This window comes from Athene noctua, chromosome 3 (genome assembly GCF_965140245.1).
Source record: "Athene noctua chromosome 3, bAthNoc1.hap1.1, whole genome shotgun sequence".
NCBI classification, from domain to species: Eukaryota; Metazoa; Chordata; class Aves; order Strigiformes; family Strigidae; genus Athene; species Athene noctua.
This window is the reverse complement of record NC_134039.1, coordinates 18861308-18875657: the sequence shown is the minus strand read 5'-3', so window position 1 is coordinate 18875657 and position 14350 is coordinate 18861308. Positions and strand designations below refer to the sequence as shown.

At 38.3% G+C, this 14350-nt stretch overlaps 1 protein-coding gene across 14 annotated transcripts in view; it reads left to right on the top strand.

Moving 5' to 3' along the window:
- MICAL3 (microtubule associated monooxygenase, calponin and LIM domain containing 3) overlaps positions 1 to 14350 on the top strand; it is a 172982-nt gene that overhangs the window by 100782 nt on the left and 57850 nt on the right. For all 14 annotated transcript variants that reach the window (XR_012633383.1, XR_012633384.1, XM_074902179.1 and 11 more), the window contains one exon: positions 13815 to 14010. Coding sequence is in view for 12 of the 14 variants with exons in the window: in XM_074902179.1 (XP_074758280.1) it covers positions 13815 to 14010 (196 nt within the window). In the remaining 2 variants the exon portion in view is untranslated. The remainder of the gene's footprint in view (positions 1 to 13814; positions 14011 to 14350) is intronic.

The following is a 14350-nucleotide window of genomic DNA, read 5'->3' as shown; positions in this document are numbered from 1 at the left end:
GGAAAGACAGAGGCATGATGAAAAGGTTATTTGTTCTAAAGAGTGGAGATGCAGCTGACCTGATAGAGTTTCACTGAAAAATCCTGAAACAAGTTTTTTGGACAGAGGAAGGATATAGAGAAGAGCAATGTGCTGAGTTTGTGCTTATGGCTGGATCCTGCTAAGAACACTTTTTCTTGGGAGTAACTGGGCTCCCGATTCCACCTTTCTCTCTAGCTTTCAGACCTGTAGACTTGTGCCACTGGAATATTTGTTTATTGTTTGTCTGTGTGTATTCTGAAGGGTGATATGAATTTTTCTGGGCACTCTTAAGAGCTCCATTGAACGTTTTTGTGTCTTAGAAAAAGAGTTTTAAGCTTGTGTGAAGGAGTTGGATTTATTTTTTTTTAATTGCAGAATTAAAATGTCTGGTTTTTTTGAAAAGCGGAATCTCAGAAATGACCATTTTGAGTTTGTTTCCCTCGGAGAAAAGGAGGGACTGTGCATAAAATAAACCTGGTGACAGGTAATATTCAAGTGAGATAATTAGTGCTCAGAAAGGCTTCATGTCTCCATTGTATAGCCTCTTGAAGATTTTGATTTACACAGTTGTTTTTAACCTGTTTTTGCTTTGGGTGCGTGCGTCTTGGAATTGTAACATGTGGTTTTCCTGTTGCTGTGAAATCAAGACATTATTTGTTCAACTGTGTGAAATGTTCAAGGGAATAAATTCCAAACAAACTTCAGGTTTCTGAGTTTTTCTTTGTCCTCCCCCTTCTCCCTCCACTGGTTCCAGGTGAGGGATGCTACAGGGGATGCAGAGCTTAGGAAGAGTGGACTGAATAGATCTTGCAAGTTTAAATGCAAAAGACATTTTGGGGCACTCTGTGGAATGTGCTGTCTGTCACTGCAAAATACTACTTTTCAGGCTGCTTCTGTATTGTGAGGTAGCTTTTTTTTTTTTTCATTTTGCTGTTATCTTGTGGTTTGCTCAGAGTGTAGGGCATACACTACACAGACAGCATGACATATTGCTGTAGAAAACCTGCTAAGGACTCCCATACTAAATATTCTACTGCTTTGGCAAAGCTGCCTTTGGATAGATGGACTCTCAACTGATAGATCGGCTTCACTGATTCTGGTCCATTTGGGAGGTGGTTTTGTGTGCCTTACTGCAGGCCAGAGGTCTTTGTCACACTCTGTCAGCAAGGCAATGATACCGACGTGTGAGGGGAGAGGAGGCACTTGCAAGTGCAAGTCAGCGCTTGGGAACAGGGAGGCATAGCCTTTGCACCTGGTGTGACAGGTAAGCGTCTTGGCAGGATTTGATTCCTCTTGGTGGTATAGCAGCAGCTGTGATGATGGGATGTTTCAGCGTGATGGAAAGGCAGAAAATGAGTACATACAGAGCCTTGTAGCCAATCTTCTCTCAGGAGAGTGGCACACAAGGAGATGACCTCCCTTCCTCAAGACTGTTAAGAGGTTATTCTGTGATATTCTCACCATGACAAACAGATAGAGCTGAATCATAATTTTGAGCTGCATTTTCCTGTTCTCAAAGATATACTGGATCAGTCTACATTAGGAACTTATTCTGTGTCTTTTCTTATGCCTCCTAGTGCACCATTGGCAACTAAAACCTTGTAAGCAGATGGCTTTTGGAGTCTAATTTGAATGCTATGTCTTCTCTTTTGAGTTTATTTGGCCAGAAAAGTTATGTTTAAATGATAGCTCACAGAACTGTTATACATAAGAGTTCCTTCTTTGGAGGAAAGTAATCACTTCATGCCTTTGAAATTGCCTTTCTTTTTTCTTTACTGTGATCAGTAGTCCTGATTTCAAGGCTAAAATGGGCCTCCAGTTCTGAGAAGGAGCCATCAGTGTTCAGTGTAAAACTGCATGTGCTGGTGTGTGAACTAGAACTGTCATTTCGATGCACAGCTAGAACAGCCTCCACTGTTCTGTATCAGAAAAACTGTTAACTTGGCAGCTACATATATGCTCTTCAGAAATCAAATGTTTGTTTAATGAATTTTAAAAAAGTGAATTTCCTGAGCTTATCCTCATCAGAGGTGAAATCAGGCTTCCTTGTGGTAGCAGTATAGGAGACATTGTTTTCAGCTAAAACTCGGAGAAACCAAGTATTTGTGTGATGGGAGAGCTCCTAGGTACTTTCATGTCATTGTCTTTGAAGTCTACACAGATGTCTCACACTTTCTGTGTCTGTGCCTATGGTTCATCTCTAGTCTCCTGGCTTCTGGTGTTCTCTTACTAATGCCTACAGAAAGAGTTAAGCTCTGTATACTGTCCCATTGGGTCGGAGAGGGGTGCTGCAAGCAAACTCCTTCCATGTCCCTGACAATCAAAAGTCACTTTTTGTTAAAGGCATTCTATTTCTCTTTGTGAAACAAAACAGAACCTTTCTCAAGCATTCTTCCCTTCATTGGCACTGCTTCTCCTCACCCCCATTCCAACCTAAGATGCTTACCTTAACATGATTTACTCTAGAGGAAACTTTGTTCTGTAAATAAAGCACCAAGTAACAGATTATGTCAAATATAATTCTTTTTAACCTTTGTTGTGCAAATAAAATGACCTGAAAATGAGGAAGAAAAGTAGACTGTTTGGGCTGGGCCATCATCTTGCTGAGTGTACATGCTTCTTTGCCTGTAGTTCTATAAAGAGAACACATTGATTTTTCTGAATATGCTATCCTGGGAATCTTGAATTACACAGATTTGTCCTTCCGTTGCATCTGGCACTTCTGAGGATTTCTAATGTTATTTAGGACTTTGAGAACTTAATAAATAGATTAAATATTGGCTTAGTCTTACAGAAAATGAGGTATCATGTACTTTTTTGCAGTTATTGTCCTACTTAACATAATCAAAAAGAAGTTATCCACAGAAAATCTTATATGGTTGCTAACTAACATCCAACTATTTATCGCAGAACTGAAATTGAAGGACTGAAATTCACTATATAAATAATAATATATTAAAGACAATTTTTGGAAACAAGGTAGCATAATTACGTGTGCAACTCACTTCAAAACTTTGAGGTATGGAGCCATTCACAAATGCACAAAAGTCTGTGGGCAACGTGGATGTTTTGTTTCCTCAAAAAACTGATGACTGCCACTGAAGATGAACTGAATTAGCTTTCACAGGGCTTTGGAAACTTCATTCTAAGATTTTAGCTTTTAGGAGTGCGAAGATGTTTTCTACAATGCATCACAAACAGCTTGCCTCATCAGATATATTTTGGTAGCAGTTTTTCCAAGAGGCGTGTTGGCACAGGCCATTTCCTTTGCAACACATCACTAGGGTAGTGTAGAAAGCCTGCTGTGTACAAGTTGTTTTACATTTTGGACAAGCCAGACTTCATCTGGTATGGTAGAAAGCAGAGTAACTGTTTCATGCAGATCTTTTCCTTTAATATTCTGTAACAGTAATGAGAAAGTGTAAGGTACTTTTAAAATAATAAAACAAATTAATAAATGTCTGTTCACTCTACACCAATTAAAACAAGCCAGTGATAGCTTTACCTTCACCACCTGCTTGTGATCAGCAGCATAACACATTAAAGTATGTAGTTAGTAAGGTATCTTAAAGTACAAAGAAAAACAAGAGGAGAATGACAAACTTTAAAAAAGCCCCAGACAACCAAATAGAAGTAATCTAAAGGGAAGGAATAGATAGACCAGAGTCAACACTGAACCTATTATCCCGCTTCTATGAAGTATATTTATGGAGGAAGATGTAGTGGTTGCTGAGCTGATCCTGGTTATGTAGAGCTTAGGCTTTCCAAACAAAAATGGGCAGACACTCCTTAAAGATGAGATGGCACTTCTATGCTCTGTTTAGTTGCTTACATCTTCTCTCAAAAATGTATGTTTAGTCTGACATTTCTCATGTTTGCTGTCATCCCAGAAGGCTGTGTTTTCTTTTTTAGGAAAATTTCATAACTGTCCTTTCTGCTGTTACAGAAGTTTATCTGATGGCTTGCGGGTAGAAGTGTTTAAAAATAGGACATTTTTACCCAAGAGATGTTTCAAATACTTTCAGGCTTGGGTAACTCAGTGATTTAAAACATTATTACTGATGCGTAAGTTATCTTTAATCAGTAATATGTCTTTTGGAAGCTTTCTGTTTGGAACTGGGACAGATATACAAGAATTTCCTTAGTTTCAGAAAAATTCCCACTAAGGTGTGAAGCTCTGGATTGCTTGGAATATTCAGTTGCTTTACAAGTTATACAAGAGCATGTGGGATAAATGTAGATAACAGAAAAGTATGCAACAGCATGAGGGAGCAGATGTCGATGCTTTTTGGAGCTTTTACTTAGGGCAAGTATTCCCTAGTATATTTTCCTGTAACTGCCAGCCTCAGATTTCAGCATGTTCCATTTGTAGCACTTCATAATCTTGACACAAATGATAGAAATTAAGTAAGGATATGGTTAGTATCTAAATATATTCTGAGATCCAGTAATTACAGAAATCTGTAGTACATTGCAGCAGAAGAGACAGTGGTTATTAGCTCAGTAGTTGAAAAGAGATACCCATTTGAAAGCTATGTTTTGAATATGATCACAATTTGAACAGGAAACTGAAAACCTTTTATATTCCACACTTTTTTATTATGTATGGTAAAATTTCTTGTTCCTGATTGGTTGGTCTTTAATGATCAAAATATCATACAGTATTCGAGGTGAAATTGGAAGTACCGGTTTTTATAAAAAGTAGGCAATATTTATATTGATAGATTCCTTTACTACTTTTAGATGGAAATGGCCTTGGTTCAGCTTTGAGTTATTTGCACAGTGGGAATCGCCTGTCTGATCCCTCCTAGTAAAATGAGAGGTTCTGGAGGGCTGCTATATGTGACAGATGACACAATGAATAAACTGTATGAAGTCTTATGTAGTAGAGAAGATAGCAGAGGCTTTCTTTATAACAACATGAAAGGGGTTACTGTTTGTCTTATAACTGATCACTCTCAAAAACTAATTTCCAAGTTATTTTAACAAAGCAAAGAGGGCACTTCACTTAAAAAAGAGGCAGACCTCATGAGCCAATGTCACGATGATTTTAAAATGTAGTGTGGCCTTCCTCTTCTTTCCTTTTTATCCCTGCCAGTCCCAGCATGTGCCTCATCCCAGGTGGTTCTTTGAGGTAACATACCTTTAATAGCTTCCAGGACAAAATTTATGCCTGCAAAGTAATGTTATCTTTAGTCAGATTATCCTTTAGTGTTTTTCAGCCTTCCCACACTCAGCGTCTTTTACGAAATGGAAACAAGGCCAGGCAACATCTGATAGACTTGATCAAAATATTGGATAGAGTTCAGATATCTGAGGTGATTTGAACAAAATGGAAAATGATGGGTAATATGTTACTGTTACAATATTCCTGAATAATAAATACACCAATAATTAACAGACAATATAAATTGATTTTGAGATTTTATATCTCTAATGCAGGAAACCTGTTTGGACAGCGGTATAAGTGAAATGTGTACAAATGTTAAGATTTTCTGCCAGAAAAGATGCAACAAGGAGATTCAAGATTAGCAGTGTTCCCTAGGGCTTGGATTAGGTGACCTAATACCTCCTTTCCCCTGTTTCTTTTCTCCACCCACCAGCTACAACACTGGGCTCTTTCCAGGAGTCAAAAATAGCTATACTTCTGGATTATTCTATACCTCTGCTGTAATGAGGACAACTTTTCTGTATTGTTAAACCATACACCGAACTTTTAATTTGATTTACATCTGCCTATGAAAACCACTATCTATTTCTCAAACATAACTTTATAGTATAAGTTGCAAATGATTTATATTTGTTTTCAAGACATAATTATAAATTACAAATTACCTTGAAATAAAACTGGTTAATTATATTCACTTCTGGTTGCTTCCACTAAAAACAAAGAAAGGTCAGATCAGTCAAATTGACAGCTGTTTCTAGGCCTTGCCCTACTGATGTGGGAAGCAGTGTTTTGTCAGTGTCTGTTCTGACAAATCTAGAAGTCTATTTTAACCAAAATTGTGTGAGGGTGGGGGAAAACATTGCAGCACCCATAACAGAAAAATATGATTTCATTCAGTAGTCAGTTCAATTTATGTTTCAGAGGATTCCACGTTTACTGACAGTATCTGAGATATGAGGAACTTAATTCTAGTTGGAGGTTGTGGAATGTGTGGAGGAGTACTTACATCTTCATGTGTTTGTTTCTGGGGTATCTGTTTCAGAATCTCTTGAATATTTTAGCTGTCAGTTGTTCCCATACATATTATAATGGTTTGGGGGACCTTGGGAGCCTCTCTGCTCCTCATTAGAGAATCAGTAGATGCCAATAGGAATCTCACTGATTTTTATTTCATCTGCTGTGTGCTGTTGAATCAAGTAATGATATAAAACTTCTTGGTGAGCACTGGCAGTAGTGCTGATTCTTTAATAACTCTCTGCTGGGTACTTATGCATCAGAGGATATTTAGATAAAACACCTCTCTGTCTGTATAGCTTATCTCCCCATTTCTCTCTTTAGGTCCCCGATTTGCTAGGAAGAATTGCTAGACTGACAGTTTGAGGCTTGAGCCTTGACATGGTAATAGAGGTCTCAAGCATGTTAGTTGCTCGGTGGCAAAACCCTTTTTCTTCTGGTAGTCTAGAAAGAGCTGCTGTTCTGCCCTGTGTCTCCTTAGTTCCCTAGATTTTAAATGTCAGTTGAAGGACAGTTGTATTGGTCAAGTCCAATGTGCATAAGACAGTTTGCCTATGTACAATTTCCATATCAAACTCCAAGAGCTTTGACTCAGTAGAGCATATCTTCTAGAAATCTTAGATACTATTTATTGTTAAGATGTGCGTTACAGAAGAATTTTGGAAAGGTCATCTTCAGGTTTGAGCTCCTTTTCAGTCCTGTGCATGGACACTCTGGCTATCTTGCTTATGAATAGACTTTGTTCTTATCATACTGTCCTTTTTGAATTCAGGGCTTTTATTTTTAGCAGAACGTGCTATGGACCAAACTGGAAATGCAGACATCAGAAAATTTAAGATTTGATGGCTTCTTAATACAGATGAGTAATTCAGGTTTCCTGAGGACTTGGGAATACCCTAGGGATAGTAAGAGTGAAAGTTGATACATTATATCAAAATAACATTGACTTTTGATGACTATGAAGTATTTATGTTTGAAAAAATGTGTCCTTGTTTCTATTTGAGCCAGTGTTATATTACCCTTTTTGGCTTTTAGGATGTGTTTATCAAAATTCAGGGGATGCTGCCAGGATATGTGCAGTTCTGCAGTATGTGATGTGAGGCTGTGTGAACAAGCAGTGACAAGAATTCACCAGACCTGCTGGGCTCTTTCCAGCGGTTTCCTGGAGACATTTCTTAAAAGATAAGATAAATTTTAAAGGATGGATGAATCTGGATTTAGAACCTTAAACTTCATCCTAACTCAAAAAACCCATTCCATTTAACACACCTGGAGTTGCCATCTACATATTTTATGTGTCTGTTACTGTGCAGTACAAAAATTGTTAACAGTGGCTAGATACTAATTTGGGGGAGGATTAAGGAAAGGATTTCTGGCTACATCTCTTGGAAAAAATTAGTTGCCCTGATTTAAATGGAATGTCTTAATTGACTTACTGTTTCAGTATGTGTATCATTCAACAATGAGCCTCGGTACTAAGATTTTTATTTTTTTTTTTACACAGAGGCTGAATGCAGAGAGCATCTCATAGGAGGTGCCATTGCTCAACCGTAATCATTACACTTAAAATCCGACATATTTTAGTCCCTTTCTGACTTTAAAGTGTTTTGTCTTGACTTAAAGTGAAGTTGAAAGTGAAAACAATGGAGTTGGGCATTTTGAATCCTGTTTCTGGCACTGTCACTGGTCTGTTGTGAGACTGCCTTGCTGGTATTTAACCTCTGTGTCTGGACTTGTGCAATGCCTCTACAGTACTCACCTACTTCCAAAATAGGGTTTTTTTAACTTGTAAAGCACTTTGAGGCCCTTGGATGAGAAGTGGAGTTGGAACACAAAGAGGCAGTTAATAGAATTGAAGTGGGTGAGGGTAAAACTTCTGGGAAAAGAATGAAACTCAGCTGACATTAACACAGATGAAAAATGAGAAGCCTCAAAATGCTGCTGGATTTCATTTGCTGCCTTCTCCATACCTCAGTGATAATGTTTGCTGAACTGTCAGCACATTTCAGAAACTATACCCCAAAAGATATTTCTTAGAAATGATAGCAACAAAATCAGAGGACCTTCTGACTCAGAGCTCGCTGCGTCACTTTTAAGCTCCCGCAGAAAAGTTCCTATCTTCCATCTCTGGACTTTGTTATATGCAATATGCTGCTGTTCCTATAGGATTTCTTTTATCTGACATAGTTGTCTTCTCAAACAATTGTGTGGAGGTAGAAGTAATTGAAGAGTTTGGAAAAGACAAGTGAAAATAAACGGGTACAGTGTTTCACATTATCATAAAAGCACAAGATTTGAGAAATCCAGAATGAAGGTTTTCCTGAGAAAGGTATTAATTCCTTCCTTCTTTTGCACGTGTTCAACAGTAGACTCCTTTATCTGAATTTCTGTAACTCTCTAAGGCCACAGCTGAGTCTGCAAAATACTGGACCCACACTTCACAAGAGATGACATTTAACTTTGAGAGTTTTGCAATCTTAACAGATTGGACTAAGAAAAGGAAGTCTAGAGGTACTGTGTGATTAGTGAAAAATAAATTCTAGTAGAATAGGCAGGTAGTTTCCCTTTGGGATGAATTAATTGTTCCCAGATTCCTACTTTTCTCCTACGTCTTCATCAAATGTTATGTCAGGGAGTAACCTTGGCAAGATTTCATCTAGCTCATGAGAATAATCTGTAGATTTTACAGAACAAGGCAGCGCTGGGGGAAAATCGAGAAGGGATCTTCTCTCAAGCCTTCCAGTAACTGCCAAAGTTGATGGAAAAGGACATATTCATGCAGGCAAGGAGTGGTTCAGTGTAGGAATGTTATCTCTGATCATATGATTTTCTTTACATGAGTCAGGCTGTGTCAAGGCTGAGATAAATAGAGGACTATGGCAGCTTTCATGCAATAGCTAAGCAGCCTGTCCTGTTAAGAAAAACAGTTCCCTTCAGATGATCTATGTAATGTTCATGGCCCACTGACTCTTCCAAAGTAAAGAATCAGATTTTAAAACGTGTCCTATTTTGGATATTGTTTGTGGATTTTTAGCAGATCAGTTGATTGCATGAGAAGCTGCTCTTGGCTTTCAGGTAGCTTCCCTCTCTGTCTAGTAACATGACTTTTTTTCTGGCAAACACAGCATCATCAACCCCTTTTCTCTCAGCTGGGACTGGTTGTTGACTTTTGGCTCTGTGGGCCCAGATGCACTGATAAAGTAGAATGTCAGCTAATGGTTAATGAGGGCACTCTGCAGCTGTGTCCTGCCAGCAAGCTACAGAACAGTCTGGGGAGTACAATGCAATGATTTGAGAGGTGCACCTTTCCCCTCCAGAGGATAAGCTTCAGAGGCTACAGTAACTGTGCTGGAATAGACCTTGCCCATGCATATAGCAATATATATATATATATATATATATATATATATATATATGAGGGCAGGAAAGCTTCAGACTTCCTTGTCCCTATTTATTATTTCTTATTGTAGCTTCAAATGAATTGGTGTGAACTTCATAGCATAATATGAGCCAATTGTTAACACAATCATATGATGAACGATACCTGTATCTCACACTTGCTTTTATCCCTTAAGCAGGTTTGTGAACAGTAGTTCTTTTCCTTCTGAGATTTGGTGGCTTCATGGTGCAGGAAGCTGGCTATCTGTAGCATTGGTCCTGTTACACATTAGTAACAAGTTTGATAATGGCTTTGCAGGCAGACAGCAAAGTCTTCATGGCACCTTTTAGAAACAAAACCAACAGACCAAGTAGACCAAATGGTCCATATAGAGCAAGCTCCTAGAAATCCCTCACTGAAGCTGGTATTTGAGTTTCTGTATCAAGTTCTTCAATGTAGAGCTGTTTTCTTTGCAAAGTGAAGTGATGTGACCAATCCTGCATCTCAAGTATATGGATATATAATTAGAGAAAGTGCTGGGGATGTCCTTCCTACTTCTTTGCGATTTTGAGGCACAAAGTACTTGTCAGGCTCACAGGACATCTTGGCTTGACCACATCCTTTTGCCTTAAAGTTTAGGCGGGTTTTCTGTCTTTTCAGGGGTTTTTAACACAGTTGCATTGGGTCACTCCCACTTTGTGCTGTGATAGAATTGGTTTGATTCTCTATGTACCAGTTATACTGGGTCTTCAGGATGAGAAGGGCAATGATGATTTCTGTTTTGAAAACCATACCTGAAAGATCGTATGTGTTCACAAAATGCATATAAAGAGATGTCAGCTTGATTTTCAGCCCTCTTTTACCTTGTGATTGCTGCCAGTCTTTCTCCCCACGTTAGATACGGCAACACTGGAACAAGCAAACAAGCATTTTTTTTTTTAATATTCCATTAATTTAATTTAATTATACGGGAATTATTTTTTTGTCTGTGTGTTTTACTTTGAAAAGGCTGACAAAAATCCCTTAAGATTGTTAGAAAACAAGAGGAGTGAAATAATGTCAGGTGGATAAAAAGTTTGTGGGTTTTTTTTGGTTTTTTTTCTGCTTGTGGACTTTGCAGCTATGTTGGGCTATGCGTCAGAAGAGAATAAGTTAAAACAGCTTATGAAAAGATATTTCTGTTGAAATAGCTGAGCCTAGCTGATGGCTTTGTTATGTATGGAGTTCCAAGTAGTAGAAAACCACCTCATTTATGAGGATTTTAGTATATTCCTTCTTTGTTTTCCCTCACCTTTGTGTTCTTGAGTTACCCATAGTCCTTTGTTTTTTTTACTGTCAGCCAGAAATGGTAGAGCAATATTCCAGGTCAGTGCCCCTGTTACTGTGAACTCAGGGTTGGAGAATGTAACACAGATTACAGAAATAGATTTGGCTGAGATGGTATCACCATTTTAGAGAAAATGAAATGAAATGTGAATCCCAGCTCAAAAGGCAGTCCAGTTTCACTAAACTTTGAAAATACTAACATAACATAAGGTTTAACAGCAGGAAACAGTAGAGACAACAGCATCCCTGGAAATACAAGGTAATGTTCCCACCTGCCACCTGAGCAAGCATCTGGGATTTATAGGGTAAAGAAGCCCTGTAGTTCCAGCTGAGGGTACAGAAGCCGCTTGGACACATCATAGAAGAGTTCAATAATAGTACTAAGGAAGAGAGAAAAACACTCCTGGCAGTTGTCTTTATGAGATTTTATTTTGCTGGAGAGGGGTTGGAAATAAATGCCACTAATTATGGCAAGACCTATCTAATTTTGTGTGGAAGACTAAGATACTGAGTGGGTAATTGCCCTGAACAAAAGGCTGTTAGGAATAAACTGAAGAAACTATGAAGGATGGAGAAAGAAAATGAAAACTGTCTTGGAGGTCAAAACGTGTCAGGATAAAGTAAACGTTGCCAAAGCTCATGCGGGGTTAGACTTTGCAAAGGAAAGGAAAGGAAACAGCTGTATTCTTTAAGCATGTAAGTAAAAGCAAGGTAAGGGAAAGCAGAAATGTGTCTACAGTGACGATGGGGCTGACATAAAATGCAATTTTACATGTAGTCAGACAATCAAATGAATACTTGGTCTCCAGTTACACGTTGGGACAATGAGATTGGACATGGGAGCAAAAGAAGTCAGTATGCAGCCAGATTTGGAAAATGAAATTAACCTGATGAATATGGAAGCAAAGTTTAAATCTTACTATACTGTAATGAGTGAAAATAAAATTCAACTGAGTAGTCTTCGCCTCAGAAGACTGGAAGAATTGTACAATGAAATTGTGAGCTTTGTGGTACCAACTTGCGATTACATCAAGCTATCCTGATGTATCTTGACTACCTAATTCAGGGTAATACTATGTGACCGCTGGGTGACAGAAATATGACTTTCAATTAAACGATTAAAAATAAAAGAAAAAAGGTGATCTGAACAAGTATATATCACTTAATCTAAACAGATAAAACCCTTCTTTGAAGGAATATCTAAAGACTGCTAGTTCTGCAAGTGAAGTTCTTTGACCTTATGAAGGTAAGCGTGTTAAAATCTGACATGGATTCACCAAAGACCTGGCCTAACTTGATAGCTTTTCTTGACAAAGTAACTGACTGCCTCCATAAGGGAAATGTGAACAGTCTGGACTTCAGTAAAGCACTTGAAGTCTGCCACATGGAAATAATTATTTAAATTGGATAAAATGACAGAGTAGTACATGAAGCATCAAGTAGCTAAGAAGTTGACTTAAATGAGAGATTTGAGGTTTCATTGAAAAAGGAAATAATGGGGTTAGTTGTCACCTACAGACTGTGGAGTTCCACAAAAAATGATCTGGAACTGATGTTTGTAATACTTTCACAAAGATTACTGGCAAAAAAATAAAAGGAAAAAAATATGCTAATGAAATTCATTGCTAAGACAACAATTCCAACCCTCAGCAATGCAGAGGAGGATAGGCACGTCATACACTAAAAACTGCAAAATGTTGCAGACTGTAATTTTAAAAATAGCAATGTAATAGTAGAAAGTACCAGGTCATGCATGAAGAAAGTGTTGAGAATTTTGGCTACCAGCAAGGTGCTTATCAGTTGAAAGCAAAGAAGGAGAAAGATCTCAGTATCAGTGAGTAAATAAAAGCCACCAGTATTATGTGGCATATAAATAGGCAAGTGTGTTCTCACCGTGTACCAGATGAGAGATTTCTGGCAGGGTTATATGTTATGCTGATAAGGCCTCATCTGGAAAGCTGTGTTCAATTCTAATCATGCAGGTTCTGGAAAGATTAATCCAAACTGGGACAGGTGCAGAGACTTGGGGGATGATCAGTACACTGAAGAGCTTATCTCATGAGAGGAAGACTTGGCTTGTTTAGCAAAGCAAAACCGAAGCTTGGAAAGATTGGGCTCTGTAAATAGTAAGCTGGGTAAGGGTAAACAGTGGCATGGTATTTAAGCTAAAATACTATAATTTTTAAAAGAAATGGATGAATGCAGGTTAGACTTTTAATTCATTGAGTGCCACAGTGAATGAATGAAGCTCCTGTATACTTTCCTCCAACTCCCTGGTTCATCTGTCCTTGCAATTTTGGGGGATTCAGGGGATTTGTTCTTGTAAACATCTCACCTAGATTTTTCCCTGTGGTGCATTTCATCACAAACTCTGATTAAAAAGCAAATTAATTCAAGTCTATAAAAAGTTTTGAAACTTGCTCTAAGTGGGCCTTTTTCATTCCCCCCTCATCCTTAATTAGTAATAATATTTTCTTGCTCCCTAAGTCTATAGTCTTGCCTCGCCTGGTAACAATTTTAACATGCAGCAGGATTGCCCCATAGCATTTCTATGTCTCGTAGAATATATCCAGTCTGTGGCCAGGCCTTCCCCAGTACTTACTACATAGACTTTGTTGCAGCTCTACTTTTTGCAGCTAAAATGTCCTTATTTCCTCTCTCAGCTGGGACACTTAACATCCTTTTTAGCATTGGTTAGCCAAAATCACTAAGATTCACTTTTGCAGTCTGGCTCCCAAGCAGGTTCTGCCAGTAGTGGTGAACAGAATAATGACATAAGGTATTATCTTGCTTTATTTACATTCCTCTGCCTCATGCCCTTTTTTTCCCAATTACTCAATTTTCTTAAAAACATTACAGTTCTGATTGTTGCATTTATTGTTTATTTACTGGCTTATTCTTTAGGTTCTAATGTAAATGGGCTGGAAGAGCCCAGCCTTGCTAAGCGACTGCGTGGCACACCTGAGCGGATTGAGCTGGAGAACTACCGGCTGTCACTGCAGCGGGAAGAAGAACTGGAAGAGGTTCCTGAGGAGACGCTGGCAGAGCATAACCTGAGCAGTGTGTTGGACAAAGGAACAGAAGAGGATGTGGCCAGCAGGTTAGCACACATTGTCCATAATCTTTTTTTATACCCATCCCAACAGATTTTTGCTTGCTTTTCCCTTAGCTTTTTTAATGTATTATTTATCAAGTTGCCCTTTCTAAAGTTGTTGAAAATGTTCTGCATATGTACACAGGTATTTTATCTTGTAGTTTCCATTCTTCTAAATAGCTTACTACCATTCTTAGAAGACACCTATAGTGCCATAATACCATGAAATTCAGTCCTAAATTGGAAGGGTTTTTTAAAATATTTTTTTCATTTGTAAGAAAGACAAGTTAATCTTTTGAGCAAACAGAACAGGGATTAAAATGGGAGAGGGTTCCAAAGTTGTTCT